Raw genomic sequence first — 20,389 nt, 5'->3', positions numbered from 1 at the left:
ACACAAAAACACATCAATTTCATAACAATTTCTCATTGGGACATCAACTGATTCATCAAACATATATAATTCACTGTAATAATTAAAAGGATAAAATGAAAATTGCAAAAATACCTCAAAACCCATTCCAATTGATATCCATGAGGATCCTTACACATGTTCTCACTAATCCCCAATTGTGAATAACTCATCCCTTACCTCTGAGCAGACTCACGTGTCTTTAGCCAGCGATAGCAGCATCTCTATCGGTTCCCTGAGATTCCTCCAGTTATTCCTCCGACTCTGCTCTGATAGAATTCCCAAATGTCAGAGAGACGAAGAAGAGATTGAAACCTCCACTTGTACAGTCTTCATGCGATTCCCTTTTCTCCCTCCACAAATATTATCTCGCAAATCCCAACGGTGAAAGTGTGCGCAATTGAATTTAAAACAACATATCCAATTTTCGTGAAAATCCAACGGTTAACGAAACTTGGATTGTAGTTTTACCGAAACAGTTTTGTGTTTCTACGGGAAAATAAAGGCTACAATGCGAAGGGTTTTCCTCTAAGCTCAGATATGATTTTAAAATTCCCAATTGTGAGAATGTTCGGAATTGTGTTGCGAACGTGGTACTCAAATTTTACGATGATCCAACGGTGAATGAGTCTGGGATCATCATTTGTTTGAGACAGGTTTTTAGGGCTGCGGGAAAAAGAAAAGGTTTTGAGAGGAGAAGGGGAAAAACGAAAATGAGGCCAAAATGAGGCACCTGACTTAACATAGCTATTTATACCTAGGGTACTCAGCCTATTATTTGCTCTATATTTATTTATTTATTTATTTATCCTAAAAATCTTTTTAAATTTATTTACGAAAAAAATGGGATGTTACAAACAAAGTAGAAAAAAAAATTCCTTATGATTTTTCATGCAAGAAATCATATACTGAAGTACCAAAAATATAAGATTGAAAAGTTTCCCAATCATAATGTGATAAAGAGCGAATTTGTGTTTAGAAAAGATGTTTCCCTTCGAACCAGCCTTATGTAGAATAGCCTTGTTAAACAGTTATTGGTAGATTCGTGCCTAGTCAAAAAACTTGGTCAACTCCAATTTTTCTGAAGCACTAGGCTTGTAGAGAAAGGCCTTGATAAGTTTGGGGTCAATGTCCTTTTCCCATCTAATTTTCACACATTTTCCATGGTTGAAACACCAAGTCGCTTAAGCAATAGAGGTAACATGACTAACATCAATTGTTACCTGAATACCAAGCATTATTCTGGTAATGCGGTCTTTTTCAAACACATTTCTCCAGAATTCCCTAACCATCTCTGCAACAACAACTTCATCTTTGGTAAAGAAGTTGATGATATTGCACAGATGTAGGTTGTCCCTGAACGGAACCCTCATTGCTTCTAGCATGTTGATGTTGAACCGGTGTTCAACAAGAATTATAGGATTTCCTTCAATCCTCCAAATTTCAAGAAGGTCTTCTTTGTTAGGGAAAGTCATGATCATAGGTTTTCTATCATTAATGGATCCTGCATAGTTAGCATATGTATAGGCCTCCAAAGTCATTTCCTCCCTTTCTTGTAAATAAAACTCCTTTTCCAAGAGTTCCTTTCAAGTACCGCAGTATGGGACAAATAAATCAATTTTCCAATCAGCTTTTGATAAGATTCTTTGTCCACAATTGCATCCTTAACATATTCACTAAGTTTGTGATTCTACTTAATAGGAGTCTCTACCGGTTTCAAATAATAAATCCAACATATATCTTTGTTGAGAGATGAAGATACCGTGACGAGAATGTGCCACCTCAACACCAAGAAAGTATTTTAATCTATCTTGCTCTTTAATCTCAAACTCTTTTAACAAACACCTTTTTGGGTATCTATTTTTGTTTTATCATTTCTTGTTACTACTATGTCATTAACATAGACAATTAATGCAATAACTCCTTCTAAAGTTGAATGCTTAATGAATAAAGTGTGTCTTTCTTAAAGCTAAACCCAAGTGGAACCTCCATATAAATTTCTTCTTCAAGGTTTTCATGCAGGAAGGCATTCTTGACATCAAATTGTTGCAAATTCTATCCATAGTTAGCTACCAAAGATAACAATATTCTAAAAATACTCATTTTTGCAACAAGAGAAAAAGTCTAATAATAGTCAATCCCATATGTTTGTGAATACCCTTTAGCTACTTACCTTGCCTTATACCTTTCGAGTGTCCCATTTGCCTTATATTTGACGTGAATACCCATTTACAACCAACAAGTGTCTTTTCTTTAGGAAGTTCCACCAACTCCCAAGTTCCATTTTTCTCTAGTGCATCCATTTCAACTTTCATAGCTTCTCTCCACTTTTTGTTATTCAGTGTTTCATTAACAGTTTTGGGTTATCATAGGATATAAAGTGAGACAATGGGTACCCTATCCTTTGTGTACATGTTCTAGTACCCTTCCTTATTGTAATCGGAAGATCCCCAACATTAATGGGCATATTTTGCTCCTCAAAAACAGTCTCATCAATTTCAATATCATGGAGTATAATCTTTTCTCTCAAAACAGTTCCATCAATTTCAGGTATTAGTTCAAAATTTGGAACTTGCATAGGTTGGATAATAGGTTTTGTCCTTCATGAGTAAATTTGTAGTGGACAAGTAGCACTTGAAGTCTGTGTTTTAGTTGTCTTTGGACTTGAATAAGAGGAAGTGAGTATAAGACTTGACTCAAGTACATTGGAATCCTTTGAGGGGGTGAAAGAAAGATCCTTGAACAAATCATCCTTATCTTCCATGCATGAGTTCTCCCCCTAAAGATAAGGCTGAGAGAAGAAACATTCAGTTTCAACAAAAGTGACATCAATAGACACAAACATTTTTTTATGGTAGGATGATAACACTTGTATCCATTTTTAGTAGGGAGAGTAACTGATATATATGCATTTAACAACTCGAGGATCAAGTTTTCCTTGATAATGAGAGTGAACATGGATAAAAGACATACACCCAAAGATCCTAGGATCAAGGCTATTTTGAGTAAGGGTAGAACTTGGAGAACAATTGAATAAGGTTGTTGTTTTGAAGTGTTTGAATAGGTAAACAATTGATTAAGTAGGTAGCAGTAAGAACAACCTCCCCCCAACATTGTTTTGGAACATTAGTGTGGGACAAGGATGCCTTGGTAATAGCTAAAAAATGACCAAATTTTCGTTCATCCACCCTCATTTTGTTGTGAGGTGTGTACACATGATGATTCATGAATAATTCCATGCTTAATGAAGAATGAGGATAATGTTTGGTTAAAATAATCCTTGGCATTATCAGAATGAAATCGTTTAACAAACCAAACTGGTTTCTTATCATTTGAAAAAAAAATTGAATATCTTACTAACTTCACTTTTTTGTTTTAGAAGATACACCCATGATACCCAAGTACAATCATCAATAAAAATGACAAACTAATGAGCCCTAGATATATTTGGAATGTTGGATGGACACCAAACATCACTATGTACTAGGGAAAAAGGAAAAAACATTCTTTTATTACTGTTAGGAAAGCTAACATGTTTGTGTTTTGCAAATTCACAATTGTCACAATGAAACATTCCTATGTCTAGTCCTTTAAATAAACTAGGAAATATATTTTTTAGGTACTAAAAGAAAGGTGACCTTATCAAAAGTGTTACAACCAGATTTCTTTATTTTGAGCAGGCAATGACTATGACACTAAAGACAATTGGAGTTTATCCTTAGTGCTACATATCATGTAAGCCTCCTCAAGAAGGTAAAGCCCATTTTCATCCTAGCAGGTCTAATAATCTTCCTCATTCCCTGATCCTGAAATTTGCAAAGTGTAGAAGAAAATGTCACTAAACATTGCAAATCTATTATAAGTTTATGAATAGAAAGAAGTTTGGTAGATAATTTAGGCACTTGAAAGACATCTCTCAAAATTAAATTTTGACTTAGGAGAATATCTCCTTTTCCAACAATTGTAATAAACAACCCATTTGCAGTTGCAATTTTTCAACTACTGGACATGGTTTATATGAGACAAAATAGCTCTAGAATCAACAACCTATGTCCCTTATGTTGTAGCTTGTAGAACACCGAGAGCTTAGGTTTGGGATTTACCTAAGAATGCTAAGGAAGAGCTAGTGTTTGGGGATTTAACTAAATTGTATAGCAATTCCTTCAAAATTTTAACAACTTATGTATTGAAATTGGTAGAGGGTTTGGAACGATTGCCTTATGATCAGACTGAGCCAAGTAGGCCTATGCTAGTCCTTGTTGAGTGCCTTTGGTGGTCCAATTCCGGTTCTGATTTGTAGGTTTACTGATAACGGCTAATTATGAGTATATTTTGGGGTTAAATTATATAGAAATTTATAATTTCTCTCTCCTATTTTCTTCCTTTTTGAGCAAATAATTGTTAAATTAACATCATTTAAGTTTTTGTGTAAAGAATATTAAAAGTGATAAATTTATGATGTTTAGTGAGTATAATAAAGCCCAAAAAAATAGGATAATTCAGGAAAGTAGGCTAATTCAGGAAAGTAGACTAATTAAGAAAAATAGATTAATTAAGGAAAGTAAAGGCGAGCTTAGCACGAGAAGCCCAAAGGTTACGTGAAAACTAAACTAATCTATACTTATAAAAGAAGGAGAGAGAAGAAGGAAAAACACACAAAAATTCTAAGAGAATACAATTCCTTATAGAAGGAAAAGGCTAGAAGAAGGAGAAGTAATCATTAGGAGTCATTCATTCCTTTCATCCCCTTTTCTTATCTTATTCCCCTTCACTAAATATTCCTTTTTTATAATTGTAAAGCCTTCTATGACTATGGGAGGATAAATCCCCTTTGTTGGGAACTTGACAGCCAACTACTCTTGATGTAATTTCTCTTTCTATCTATTTATGAATATTACATTTGCATTATCTTTTCTTGTGCTTAATATCATTGCTTGTGGTTTGATCACCCATTTGCATGATAAGTTTTACGAGTAGTGTTGGGAGACATTATTTTCTAACAGAACTCAGAAAATGTATCTAAATAAAGTCACCACTAGGGATAGGTTGATATTTGTTTAGCATGTTATATATCTCTATTCTTAATGCAATTTACTATTTTAGCTCTGCAAAGGGATTTGGGTGAGACAATAGATAAATTAGCATCTTTTTTGCGGGGAACCAAAGTTAGAGTATACTAGTAGATGTAGGTGTAAATTAGAATAATTATAAATAAAGAAAAATCATTAACATTATATCAAAGAGCAGTTCTAGTAGGTTAAGTTCTCAACATTCTCATCTTCTAAATTTACTTCTACAATATTATTGGATTCTCTAATTTTTCTGTCTTTAATTAATTATTTTAAATTCTTGTTTAATTTCTTCTCTTGTTTGATTTAATTTTATGCAAATTTAAATTAATGTTTTTCTCATAACCTTTTTCAAGTCAATTTTCTTTAACTTCTTTTATTAATAAAATATTCATCTACTTAAGTACAAACAAAGTCCCTGTGAATTTGACACTCAGACTTCGTTTTAACTTTACTACTTGAGACGAATTGGTGCACTTGTCAATCCATCAACACTTACTATGAAACATCTAGCATCTATCTTAGATGTTTCTTACCTTCTTACAAAAGATACATTACAGAGAATCCTTGTTATCCCCTTTGTCAATCTCCATCCTGTGAGCTATACCTCCATGTTGATTGGTTTGTACTTGATCAATCTTCTTTCCCTTGCCTTGTGCAACTAAAGAAGAACTTTCAGGGGATTGAGATTCCATCATTACTCATCTGTATGCTTCTTTTACCCGAAAGGTAGTCATGGTTTCATTGAGTGAGGGTAACTCTTTTCCTAGCACTTGAATCCTTACAGGATTGAACTCATTGTTTTGTCCTATCAATAACTTATAGGTTATGTCCTTCTCCTTATAACTTTTGAGTAAGTTAGCATCTTTTGTGCACTTTGCTTCAAACTTTTCATAACGGTCTAACTCCAACCATAGATTATGTAGATTTTGGACATACTCACCAACGAATCGATCTTCTTGTTTGGTAGTTGTAATCTTTATCTTAATTATATAAATTTGACCAACATCACCAACCTTGAAATAATTTTGCTTACAACTCTCCCACACATCCTTGGCAGTCTTCATGAACATGAAACCATCATTCACTTCTTACTCCACGGAATTCCACAACCACGACATTACAAGTGCATCTACTTCATCCCATGCACCAAAGTTCTTCTTTGTGGGTTTTGGGACATCTTTTCCAATAAGATGATTCAATTTGTCCCCTTTTAGAAAGGTTTGGACATGAGACCATTTAAGGTAGTTTCTGCCACTAAGATGAAGGTTGGGTTGAATATGTTAACGTTGCAACTAAAAAATGTGGGTATTTTGGGCTATTGGCAATATAGGCGCACAACGAAAGGAAAAAAAATGTGGCAATGCAGGTCACGATTTTACATAGGCTTTGGATTTTGGAGTTCTAATACCATGTAAGAATGTGTGTTATGAGGCTAACTCAATTGTACGAAGTCGCTAGTCCAATGAAATTTTACACAAGTGAGAATCGAATACGAGTTTTTTTACTAAATAAATCATTTCTATACACATGAGTGCAGGTCAACCCTTTGGGTTAAATTATTCCACAATTTGAATAGTTAATTAAATATTTTCATTTCTTATAATAATTAAAAAATTTAACCTCATATACTTGTACTAATATATCTTAGCAAGTGTTTATAAACAAATTGGACGGAAATGGAAAGTTACAATCACACGCAATAGACTATAGGGTGCTAGTAGTGCTACAAGTTAAGAAGCCAATGACCAGAGAATATATCCCTGATACTAAGTGCATGCTATTCACATTTTTCGGTGGTGAGTGGCAAGGTGTGAACTCACAAAGGTTCACATTTTAGTATGATGGAACGTTTCAACTTCCAATGCCAAAGGTTCTATTGGCCGGCAATTGGATCATGAGTCAATGAGTAACGGGTATTCCCTCGCATTATGCACAGTGCATACGAAACACATGGCAATGGCAGGCAAAACTTCATGTATAGTCTATTGAAAGAGCAATAGAAACACGTGTTATTAGGTTGGACGGAAAATTCAAAAGATGACCACCCATGGTGTTGTGAAGAATAATAACATATACTAATATTCAAATCCTATAGTAATTAACAATTCATGTGTTGGCTACTCATCCCTTTTTTCCTAGTGAGCTTTCTTCTTCTTTTTTTCCCGTTATTATTTAGTATGGTGACCATGGTCACACTTTGCGGACCTTATTTGACAAAGTAATAAATAGACTTTTATATCATAAAGAAGCTTTTCAACTTTTTTCTTTCTTCTTTTAACTGCATTTAACAAATGTTGAAGCTGTGCTTATAAGGTTGTGGCTGTGTAGTTTAGATTTTTTTTTTTTTAACTTTTTTAGTTTGTAATTTGGTAAAGTCTACCCCAGCTGCGCGTACCAAGTCAACGACAAACTAATATCATGTATATTAGAATTACAAAAATAAAAAAAAATTAACAGGGATGTTTTTTTTTACAATTTAACTGAAATATGCTGGTTGTGTTAAAGTTTTTACATCATCAACACAAATGTAAATTATATAATACTTAGAGATTCCTTACTTTATTGTTTAAAATGGATCACAAAGTCTTTTAAATTAGAATAATTAGTCAAATTTGGTTATGAATGTGTAAGACGTTCATAAATTAATTTCTGAAAAATAAAAAATTTAAATTTAATTTTTGAATGTACAAAAAGTATAATAAATTAATCTTACAAATAATTTAATGATAAATTGATTTCTAAATTTTTAATGTTAAATTGGTCTTAAAAAAATACAACTTATTGTCAAATTAATCTTTAAATATTAAAATTTAATATGATAAAATGGTCTCACAAATTTAACAGTTGAACTAATTTATCGCATTTTTTATATATTTAAGATCTAATTTAATATTTTTCATCTTTCATAAATCAATTTGTCACTATATATATTTTCGGGATCCAATTTTACTATTTACATATCTTGGGATTGATTTTAAAATTTTTTTACCATCTCATAATTTATTATTTTGTTTAATTAAGATAGTGGCATAATGTTAGTATAAATAAAATTTAAATTTTATATTTTACAATTTACAATAAAATTAAGTATATTACACCAAAACAAATTCCTTGATCCAAATAAAATTAGACACAAATCTCTTAAATAAGATTTTGGATTGAGTCTTGTAAGTTGATATAAAAAATGATTAAAAGAGAAAATGTTACTCAAAATGATCAATAATATTTTTTGTGGAAGATTAGTTGTCGACTTTGTGATGAATATTTCACTTAATTTGTGTTTAGTACATTTGATAAATAAAAATGTGATAACCAACTTGAAAATAAGAAGCTAATAGTATAACGTGTGTTCGGAATAGAATCACGTCATATGTGATCCACATTCTTGAGAAGCAAATAATAGCACTATATTTTATTATTTTTAACTCTAACACACATAAACTTCCGCATTAAAATAAAAATGACGTGATTCAATACATATTTTATTGGTATATAATGACGACGCTGAGAATCGAATATTAGTTCTCATGAATTTACTTTAATCTCCCACTACTGTGTCCATCCTAGAGTGTACATTTAATACAAATGTTTACTTAAAAGTTAAAATTCTCCAACCTAAAAAATAAAAAAGAAGATAGGTTCAAACTGACACAAATCCAACATTCTCTCACCACGCCATGTATGTAAAAATGAAAAAGCTATGGGTATTAACTTCTACTTGATATGTGCGTTAAAATGGTAACTAAAAATGTGAAACTAGACATGCTCTCAATGTGAGAAAAGTGAAAAGAATATATCATATCTATATTTTAGTTTTGGATAACCAAGTTATATATAAGTATGGAATATGTATCAATCTTATCATTTAAAAATAATCTCTTTTAAAAAAATTAATTGACCACTTTTAATTTTTTTTAATAATTTCTTTTATTTACAAGACTTAAACTTAAAATTTTATTAAATATATATATATATATATATATATATATATATATATATTAGTGTGCACAAGATAAAAATAATTACTAATTTTTTTCCTTTTTGTCATCTATCATATTGATACTTTTTTTACGGATAAAACAGCTTTCTTTGTATAAGAAAAAAAATTATATAATGATAGTGTAAAATTTTTGTACACTATAAGAAATAAGAAAATGCTTGATTTTCAGTTACAAAATTATGTTTGAGATAAAAATAATTTTACCTTAAGACCTTCACTTCTACATTAATTTTGTTTTTATAAGTTGAATTTGCATTGAAATATGCACCAACACCTTTTCAACTACAAATTAAACACACACCAGAAACATGCTTCATAACAAGTTAGTATGGAACAACTTCAATTTCTTGCTCTCACATTAGAGTGTGTTTGAAAATTAGGTGAAAATTAATCTTGAGGCAAAAGTATTTTTGTTAAAGAATAAGACCATTATTTTTACTTTTATTTGTATTTAAACGCGCCTCATAACAATTTCATATGTAAAGGAAGTGGTTATTACCTCCATTAGTCAACCAAACCGACCACAAACGCGCGCCTCTATAAATGGTGGTCGTACAAAATTCCATGAAACCTCGTACCGCGCTAACCATCATCTCAGGGTTGGGTTTTCAACCCTCAAACCCTGCCTTGCCTTGCCTTGCCTTGCCGCACAGGTTGGGGTTGCATTGTGATCATCGCACGTGACGTGGCAGTCCCCTATTGGCACATGTCACGTGACAAACCACCTTCCCGGTTGCCCCAAAACCCAATCCACATGACCCAACCTACACACACCATACATCAACAACACTCCCACCTTAAGTTCCCTGAACTAACGTTGTTCTTCTTCCAATTCCAACACCAACAACATTAGTAAGTAACAAATTAACAACAACAACAAAGAGAGATAGAAAGACAACGACAACAATGAATAACGGCGTTAGTCAAGAATCGAGCGTGCTCCTCGATTTGGCGTCCCACGTCAACCGCTTCGCTTTCGATTCCTTCCGTTCCGACAACAACAAAACCCTTCTCTCCAATTTCTTGCACTTCAACGGCAACACAAGAACCGGAGCAGCAGCAGCGAAACGCGGCGTTTCTCTGGGGGGGAAGGTTGGGGGAGCGAGTGTTAGGTTCGGGAACATTCTCAACGACTTCAACAGAGCCGTTAGGTTTCATTGCGAGAAGATCCCGATTGGGTTCGCCTCGCTTCGCGTCGGTGACGGTGGTGACGGTGCTGATGGTAACGGGAACGGCGAGGGGAATGGGGTTAGAGTGGATGAGTGTGGCGGTGTGGAGAATGAAGGGTTTAGAGGGAATGGTGTGGAGGGTGAGAAACCTAAAAAAGTTTTGATTTTGATGAGTGACACTGGTGGGGGGCATCGAGCTTCCGCTGAAGCTATCAAAGCTGCTTTCTATCAAGAATTTGGAGATGATTATCAGGTTTGCTTTGCTTCTTTTTTTTAACCCTTTTTTGTGTAAGGGGAATAATAGAAGATTTTTTTTACATATATTAAAAAAGTAGGGGAAATTAGTGATGATTAATTTTACTAAAAAAAATTCTTGAAATAAGTTAACCAGAGCTTATATGAGTATCACTGAGCTCTCATGAATCAATTGATTTACTTGACTAGTAGTCGCGAATTTGAGTCACGATATATAATTCATTTAAATACTTGAAAAGAGAGTTTGATTGCTTACAATGATTCTACCTGACTCGAGTAAGATTGCTCCCACAGAGGATACATGTGATTTCGATCAAAAAAACAAGAGTTCATGAGTTATATGTCATTTTTATAAGCTCGGATAAGGGTTCTAGAAGCTCTTCCAAATACCCCCTAAATTGTAAGTTAATGATGATAATTTTAGGAATGGGTTGGATATTTACTTTTTCTAAGGTTGTTACGGGAAGTTATAAAAAGAGCTTATATGATTACCAACCATGTGAATCAACTGATACGGGTTGTTCTTTAGCTTAACGAGTGTTCTTAATTCGAGCTCTGGATACGCAACTGTGTCAAATACTCGGAAGAAGAATTTTTCCATTTATAGTGATTCTACCTGGCTCAAGTAGGACTTCCTCCTGTGGAAGATACCTGTGGTCTCGAACAAAATAATAGAGTTTGAGTCATGTCATTTTCATAATCTCAAATAAGTTGTCTTCAAGCTCTTCCAAGCACCCCCTAATTTAAAGTTAATGATGATAATTTTAAGACTGGATTGGATATTTGCTTGTTTAAGGTGATCAGAAGTTATAGGGAATCAAATGAATGGGTGTGTGGTTGTGTGTGTTTCTTTTTGTTGGGTTGTGTTATCAGTTTGGAGTTCATGGTACAGGTTTTCGTTACTGATTTGTGGGCTGATCACACGCCTTGGCCATTCAACCAACTTCCCAGGAGCTATAGTTTTCTGGTGAAACATGGGCCGTTGTGGAAGATGACCTACTATGGAACTGCCCCACGTGTAGTGCATCAGTCTAATTTTGCTGCAACTGGAACTTTCATAGCTCGGTGAGGATCTGGTTGCCTGCTCTTATTTTTTGACAAATAGTGATAGTCTATGCTCCAGGCATATACTGCTATAGCATTCTCCCTGTCTTTCTAGTTGGAAGTTTTCTTTTGATCATTAAAGATATAAGTTATATCAGAATAGTTTCATTATTTTTATGGACTGGGTTTCTAGTTGTGGGAATATTTTTTTTGCTTATATTTGGCAAATGTATTTCTGTTTCTATATATAGAAAAATGAGTTAAAGCATAATTTTATATTACTTTATTTCTTAAAATAAAAAGGATAGCATGGTAATTTGGTAGTATTTCAGTGTGATTCGTATTTGATATTTATGATCTAAAAATGTAAAATTGTTAATATTCTGCAACAATTGCCCTCTGATGGCAGCTAGCAATGTTTGTTGTGCATTGTGTTAATATTAGACAAAATTTATTGACTTTTTCTGCATTCCATGGTTCAGAAAATACTTTCTTGTGCATGCGTATCTCTTCTCAAATACAATGTAACATCACATGTCATAGTTAAAATATCTTTTCTCTTTTTACAGCGAGGTTGCCAAAGGCCTAATGAAATATCAGCCAGATATAATAATCAGTGTGCATCCACTGATGCAGCACGTTCCACTTCGAATTTTAAGGTCAAAGGGTCTTTTAAAGAAGATTGTTTTTACTACAGTTATCACAGATTTAAGCACATGCCATCCAACATGGTTAGTTTTTTTTTTTTTTTTTTTAATTTCCTTTTCGAAAATCATACAATTGTCTTATTTTGACATCTTATTTCTTGTTTTCTGTAGGTTTCATAAGCTTGTAACTAGATGCTATTGTCCTACAACAGATGTTGCGCAAAGGGCATTGAAAGCTGGACTGCAGCAATCTCAAATAAAGATTTTTGGTCTACCTGTCCGACCTTCCTTTGTTAAGCCTGTCCAGCCAAAGGTATGTAATATTCTTATAGCCATTACTTGAATTTATTCGCAAATTTACTTACAATTCTGGAATTGGAATACAACATGATGTGCTATATATATTATTCCCAAACAAATGTCAGTGGATTGTTTGAATTTATGCTGTAGGATGAACTAAGGAGAGAATTAGGAATGGATGAGGATCTTCCTGCTGTATTATTGATGGGGGGAGGTGAAGGTATGGGGCCCATTGAGGCTACTGCTCGGGCACTTGGAGATTCATTATATGACGAGAATATTGGGGCTCCCGTAGGTCAGATCCTTGTGATCTGTGGTCGTAATAAGAAACTTGCTAATAAACTGAGTTCTATTAATTGGAAGGTTCCTGTGCAGGTATTGTTACCCTTAAAAAATTTCCAGAACCTTGTTAATGTTTTTTGAATCGGATATTAATTGCATTGTTTGTCAGTGTTGCACTTTCTCTCTGTTTTTTTTCCTGCATATGCTTAAATTTTAAGTTTGTTAGCTGTCCATGATGATTGACTTTTGCAGTTTTGCTAGTGTGTGGAGGTTCTCTTACATGATGAACTAGGTATCTAGTCTTAGTATCAGATTTCTCTTATGCAATGTTTTTAAAACCAGAATGGTCATTGAACTAGTGAAGATAATGGTTTACAGTTCATTGGTTCAACCCTGATTGAACCAGGGCCAAACTGGTAACAATATTGCATATTAAACATTGGTTGAGAACAAGGGATAAAATTTCTTAATTATTGTGAATTGGTTAAAAGGGTCTTATACGTAGGGGTAGTATTAGTTTTTCTTTTCATGAGATGAGGTAGAATTTTCGGGTTTTGAGCTTCCATATTAAGTATTTTGTTTGGGGACAGCGATGCTTCAATTCGATGATGAGCATAGCAATTAGTGATTCAGCATTGTATGTATCTCCATGGTAGCCCCTGAATTGTTTTATTTTTACCCATATTTAGGTCAAAGGATTTGTTACCAAAATGGAGGAATGCATGGGAGCTTGTGATTGCATAATTACGAAGGTTTGATCCCACAATCCTGACTAAGTTTTTTTTACCTCATTATGACAGCAGTTGATGGGTTTTTCCCTTTTGTAGGCGGGCCCAGGGACAATAGCAGAGGCCCAGATCCGAGGCCTCCCTATTATTCTGAATGATTACATTGCTGGGCAGGTATTTTGATCATGGCTATAATTTCTCAACCTTGTGTGATTTTTGCAAAATCCTGCTGATTCAATTGTGTACATGGAGTAAATTTGATAGTTCGTTATTTTACCTATTAGAAACTAGTAGCTAAGTTGACATAAATAAAGAGATGGAAGGAATCTTTCTCAAAAGTGTTTTGTTTAAATTGTTCTATCTATGCATACTTTTAATATAGAAATTTGCTAACATACATCAACTTATTTTCTAGTTTAAATAGTAACACATTAATCTATTTTAAGAAAATCGAAGTTATAATATGCTAAAATACTCCTAAAATAGTAGTGTATGTATGTTAGCAAATCTTCTTTTGATAGCTAGTTTAGGGGTAGTAGAAATTATGTAAGTGCGTGTTTGTGTACACATCTGGGATGTGTATGTTGAGATTTCCATGTAAAAAATTTAGAAAAACATAGAAGCTAGAGTCTTTTGCTTCTAGGTTGACATGAATCCTCTTCATCTAACGCTAAACCAAACATTCTATTATACTTTGGTGGAATCCATTTCTTACTTTGAATCAGAGTTCAACCTTCCCCTACATTTAATTAAAAAAAATGGTGTACTTAAAGCAGTTCCTTTCTTTACAGGAAGCTGGCAATGTCCCCTATGTAGTTGAAAATGGATGTGGGAAGTTCTCAAAATCCCCCAAGGATATAGCAAAAATTGTTGCCGAGTGGTTTGGTCCAAAAGCTTACGAGCTACAACAAATGTCACAAAATGCATTGAGGCTAGCAAGGCCAGATGCTGTGTTCAAGATTGTTCATGACCTTCACGAGCTTGTTAGGCAAAGAAGCTACCTACCAGAGTATTCATGTACAGCTTAACTGACACAGACTGAGGGTATTTTTTGCAACACTATTTCTGAGAAAAATGTACAAGGAAGCGATGATGTATCACTAGCAAAAATTCTTGTATTTTCATCCATCATTATTTTTCAGATGCTCATTTGAAAATTTTAAATAGATATAGTTTTGAATGTTTCTTGATTATCACTTGTGTTCATGTTAGAGAAACATCTTTATTTTAGTAACATTACTATGAAATACTGAACAGAAACTTGCATGCAGCATCTCTTTACAGGACAGGCAAGGGTTCAGTTTGAAACCTTTGTCATTAACTTATTGTACATAGGAGGAAGAGATGGAAGAAGCATCATTTGTTAGGAGAACTCTTGCGGACCGCGTCACTATTACTGGTCTGCAAGTATACTTCAACATTGCTAGACCAAGGAACAACAACTGCACAACAGAGGCTACGTCAGACCTAATCACTCTCCTTGGCCAACATGCATTTGCTAGCTTAGCTAATGAAGACCCATTCAACCATCTGGCCACATTTTATGATCTATGTGGTACAATAGGAGTGACCCAGACTGAAGAGGAGAATCTCTATAAGAGGGTTTTTGGTTTTTCTCTCATAGGAGATGCCTTGAAGTGGCTCAATACTTGTCTATCTCTGTCTTACCACTTGGAGTGACATTGAAAGCAAGTTTTTAGACTATTTCTTCCCAGAGGCAAAAAGAAGTCAAGCTAAGACAAATATATATTGAGCTTTTGTCAGAAAAATGAACCATTGTGTGAAGCTTGAGAGGTACAAGATACTCTTGATGAATTGCCCCAATCATGGTATTGATGAGGTTGGTCAATTATACATTTGTTATGTTCTCAATCAACTCTGCTGCCTCTTCGAGTGTCTTATTTGTAATTATTCCTCCACTAGCTACAGCATCAAACATCACCTTTGTTTGCCCTTCAAACCTCCAAGGAAGATGTATAATTGATCGACCTTGTTAATATCATGACTGGGGCAATTCATCCAGAAAGTCTTGTACCTCTCACAAGCTTCACACAATGGTTCATCACTTTTCTGATGGAAGCTCAATATATTTGTCTTAGCCTGGTTTCTTTTTTCCTCTTGGAAGAAACAGTCTAAAAACTTGTTTCCAATGTCACTCCAAGTGATAAGGCTCTGAGATGGATGAGTATTGAGTCACTTCAAGGCATTATCTCCTATGACGGAAAAATGGAAAACCATCATATAGAGATTCTCCTCTTCAGTTTGGGTCACCCCTGTTGTACCACATTGATCATAAAATGTGGCCAGATGGTTGTATGGGTCTTCATTAGCTAAGCTAGGAAATGCATGTTGGGCAAGGAAAGTGATTAGGCCTAACTTTAGCCTTTGTTGTGTGGTTGTTGCTCCTTGGTCTAGCAATGTTGAAGTATACTCGTGAACCATTATCAGTGTCATGGTCCGCAAGAGTTCTCCTAACAAGTGATGCTTCTTCTACTTCCTCATATGTACTAGAAGAATATTCTGAAGTAGGGTTGGAGATTCCCTCGTTAGTGTCAATTGTTGCACTTGTTTTGCTCATTTGGTTAGACCACTAAGTCGTCGAGCAATCGTCTCAATTTCTTGAATGAAACAAAGATCTACAGGTTTTGTTTTGCTCCTTGTACCAATGGTACTTGACGTGCACACACTTGAAAGATAGTTAGCACTGGGTGAGAGAAATAAAATGCAAAAGAATGTTTAAAGTCCACAAAAGGGTCAAGGTTTAATTTCATTGAACTTCTTAACATGCAATCACTATGTATTCATGTTCAATTAAGTTTATGTTATCATCACCTCACAATTTTATCCCAACCTTAATTCTTTAAGTGAGAAGACATAAATCTCTTGATTATGCTACTTGAATTAACATAACCAAATAATTTGCATTAAGAAAAAAAGGTTTATATTGATGACTAATTCTCTTTACCCTATCTTAAGCATAAAGAAAATTAGTTGTCTTTTTCAATTCGCAATACAACGGAATTTTCCAATTACAATTGGAATCATAGAATCATGTAAATAGATTGATCAAGCAAAAAACAAACATTAAAAATGGAAGAAGAACAATAACAATGCTTTATTAAATAGAAACAATTTAGGAATTACATGAAAGTAGGACCAATTACATTAAACTCCAATGAAAGAGGAGATTTAGTAGCCATGAAGGAAGAAGAACTTGATGAAAAAACAATGGTGGAGAACGAATCCCTATGCATCCAAAGTCATCAAGAACATCTCTAATTTCTTTATCTCTCTAAACTCTCAAAAGTGTGGAACCCTAGACTAGAACAAAAAATCCTTATTTAAAGATATGAGCTAGATATCAAGTCCAATAAACAAAAGAATAAAAATTGAAATATTAATCTCTCATGTCGTAGTTATGGGTGTGACCAGGTTCATGTCCCCCATGAACTATTATTCTGACTGTTGAAATTCAATTTGTTTACCTTTTAATCATGGGGGTAATTAGGGTCACACTCCATGTAATCCTTTCTAATATCTTTAGGATGAATCACTTCTTTTTTTCTTAGCATCAAGACTTTCACAATTCTCCTAACGTAGCTAATTGTGAACCCTCATTTCCATGATCCTATCTTCAACAAAGTTCCTACAAAACATAAGCAAGTAACCCAAAGATCATGTGTAAAAGGTACAAACTAAAGATCCTAAAGAAACCAAGCTTCTATTCAAACTTAACTAAAAATGATCACAAACAAACCTCAACCATTAAAAAAAAAACATCACATAATTATTCTTAAATTACTATAAAATGTAGGTAGAAATGACAATTATCAATGACTAAAGATATAAAATTATTTTAAACGTTAAAAAAAAAAAGAAACATTTGATAAAATTTGATAAATGTTATATGATGTGATATTAGGTTTTAAAGAGGAAAATTTTGAGATTTTTTCTTTTTAGTGAAATTCATGTTTTGGAAAATAAGTTTTGAGTGAAAGGAATTAAAATTTAGAGTAATCAAAGCAATTCAATTTGTGAAAAATTTAAATAAAATGGTAAAAAATTTAAAGTTATAAATAGAAAAAGAATATAGCGAAACTAAATTTACTTACCTTCTATTAAAAAGAATTTAAAAGATTAGAATTATATATATATATATATATAATATAATATAATATAAAATATTTTAATATTGGGGTTTAGATGTTAATATAATTCATTTAAGTGTCCTTTACTTTTTGCCATTTTTGTAAAATATTTTATTTCTTTTTATAGTCTGTTTTAAATATAATTATATATTATTTTCCATTTTAGATAATATTTAATTTCCTTTTTTATAGTCTTCATTGTAGACATAATAACAATGCTAGGAATTAAACCCAAAACATGTTAGACAATGACAAGGTAATAAACCATTATACCACTAGCTTTGCTTGATTAATTTACAAAAATTATTTTCTAGGTATTATTACGTCAAGAGTTATTAATTTATTTTTTTAATTATAAAATTTTATGAATTAAAAAAAACTTATTTAATATATAATTATTTTTTATTTTATTTTATATCATTTTCCATATTTTTATTTTGAATAGTTTGCTCGTTTTTATTTTTATTTTACCAATTTTTAATTGAATTTCATAAATAAATATGTAAATTAGTTCCATAATTTATTAATATAAATCTAGAACTCACTTTTGGTCCCCTATTTAAATAATCTACAAAATTAAATACTAATATTTTTTTAATTAGAATAAAAAATTGTATAATTTATTTATTAAAATATATTTACATAATTAGTATAATTACATAAAATAATATATATATACATATATATATAATTTACATACTAATTTATGTAACTTCCTTGATTTGTATAATTTGAAAAATTATTTATTAAATGATTTTTATAATTAAAAAATATTAACATGCAAGTTTTCTAAAAAAAAAAAATATTAAATTTTATTAATTTATATAATTATAATAAAAATAATTTACATATGAAAATAAATTTATGTAAATTACATAAACTAATTTCATATTAACTGAGGCAATTATATTGTTTTATATAATTTTAGTAAAAATAATTTATATATTAAAATCAATTTAAAAATTGGTAGAAATTATATAAATTAGTTTATGTAAATAATTTACATATTAGTTTATGAAAAGAAATTAAAAATTGGTAAAATTTAAATTAAAGCATGTAAACTATTCAAAAAATGTAAAATGATATAAAATAAAAGTAAAAAATATATATATTAAATAATTTTGTTTTAATTTATAAATTTTTATAATTGAAAAAGAATTAATAACTCCAAACATGATGATATATAGAAAATATTATTTTTAAATTAACCAAGCAAGGCAAGTGACATAGTTTATTGTCTTGTCAAGGTATAAACGGTCATGGATTCAATCCTTTCAAGATGCTTTTTATAATTAGAATCAATATGTCATATTAAAGTCAAACATTGACTTTGAACAGTCAATTTATGAAATAATCAAAATTATTAATTTAAAAAAAATAAAAAAATTAAACATTTCAATATAAAAATAAAGAACCAAAATCATGAATTCAAAATTATAAAGAAACTAAAATTATAATTTAACCTATAATTTATTATTGCTATTTTAAAGGGGATAAATGATTGCATTTGTAATCAAATGAATTTATTAATATTCCCCTTAATAGTATAGCACACCACCCATTTGCCTCTCTTTAGTGTCTGGCACCATCCTGTGTGGAATACTGGAATCATTCCTTTGTTCATTTGTTTTTGGGTGTTTGCCCGTAAAGGTTCAACAATCAACATTAGTCCTTTGCATTAATTAAAGAACATTGCGCTGAATCAGTGCACATTAAAATTTCATCAACACATAAAGGGTGCTATATCGGTGCTTTATACATATCACGTACGTTATTAGTATTAGTATGAACTAAAAAGGAAAGAAAATATTGCTATTGCTATGTACGAGGCAATATGTGAGAGTGAGAGCTACATTCTTGCGTACGTGACAAAATATAAAGCTATTGCTGAGATCAACAATTGAAAACATGACAATTTCTCATCCATCAATTTAAATGCAAACGGTAGCTAGCTAGCGTTATATGCATTTGTAGAATGGTATGTGTGTAAGTGAATCTTTCGGGAATCTTCTAAGTGTTCTTTGGCCCATCCCACGAGTCATGTACACATGTTTAAGCCTCTTGATTGCCACGATAACTTGGAACTAACATTTGCACAAAATTGCAACGGCACCTGTCACTTTATGAGGCTTAAGATAACGCCAAAGACAAGAAATTTCAACCCTTTAGCCCGTGAATTTGATCTAGCTTTTGATTTCTGAGACCAAGAAGTTGTACTTTCTCACGTGACCCTATAACACAAGAAATTAGTGTATGGTCCAAGATCATGATTTTGGCTTGACATGTAGTCTAATTAATTAACCCACGATGTCTGATGCCTGATATAATTTGAATACTTTAAGCATATATTAGGGGTTTAATTTCTGGTTATATGGATAGAGTAATGTTTGTAGGGAGAGGAATTGTCTCTTCACTGATACTCTATTTTTTGGAATTAGTTTTATGACTTTTAATTGTAGGAATACCTTGTTCTTAGAAAAAAAAAATGACAGGTAGTCTAATTTCTTAATTTATGAAAAAGAATTAATAAAATTAAGTTAGGTTTCACGTGAAGATTAACCAAGATCATAAACAGACATTTAAAACCATTTTTATCTTTTAACAATTTTTTTTTAAAAAAAAATGGTGTTAAGCACCATCCAATAATTTCTTGTATAACACACCACCCATTTGCCTCTTCAAGGCTGAAGTTAACAAAAACCAGGTTACTTTATATGGTAAATTAA

The 20,389-nt window shown here is 32.3% G+C and overlaps 1 protein-coding gene across 2 annotated transcripts; it reads left to right on the top strand.

The window, feature by feature from the left end:
- The first annotated feature begins 9,575 nt into the window (after positions 1-9,575).
- On the top strand, positions 9,576-14,781 carry MGD1 (monogalactosyldiacylglycerol synthase 1). Of its 2 annotated transcripts, NM_001250001.2 has the most exons (8): positions 9,844-10,512; positions 11,407-11,579; positions 12,128-12,289; positions 12,377-12,518; positions 12,656-12,880; positions 13,477-13,539; positions 13,615-13,689; positions 14,307-14,781. In NM_001250001.2, the coding sequence occupies exons 1-8, from the start codon at positions 9,997-9,999 to the stop codon at positions 14,541-14,543; spliced, it is 1,593 nt and encodes a 530-aa protein (NP_001236930.1). In that variant the 5' UTR covers positions 9,844-9,996; the 3' UTR covers positions 14,544-14,781. The 2 variants fall into 2 exon arrangements, with proteins under 2 accessions (XP_025981073.1, NP_001236930.1); XM_026125288.2 differs by having other exon boundaries at positions 9,576-10,512; positions 12,128-12,518; positions 14,307-14,708.
- Positions 14,782-20,389: the final 5,608 nt, after the last annotated feature.

Source organism: Glycine max, chromosome 14 (assembly GCF_000004515.6).
Source record: "Glycine max cultivar Williams 82 chromosome 14, Glycine_max_v4.0, whole genome shotgun sequence".
In the NCBI taxonomy this organism is placed as follows: Eukaryota; Viridiplantae; Streptophyta; class Magnoliopsida; order Fabales; family Fabaceae; genus Glycine; species Glycine max.
The sequence above is the reverse complement of the archived record's forward strand: the minus strand, read 5'-3'. Positions and strand labels throughout refer to the sequence as shown.

Bases quoted from the DNA above. Each gene is read 5' to 3' on its own strand.
- MGD1 (XM_026125288.2), top strand. From the start codon at position 9,997: ATGAATAACGGCGTTAGTCAAGAATCGAGCGTGCTCCTCGATTTGGCG. The intron at 11,580-12,127 runs GTGAGGATCTGG...CTCTTTTTACAG, and splicing joins ACTGGAACTTTCATAGCTCG to CGAGGTTGCCAAAGGCCTAA. The intron at 12,519-12,655 runs GTATGTAATATT...TTTATGCTGTAG, and splicing joins TTAAGCCTGTCCAGCCAAAG to GATGAACTAAGGAGAGAATT.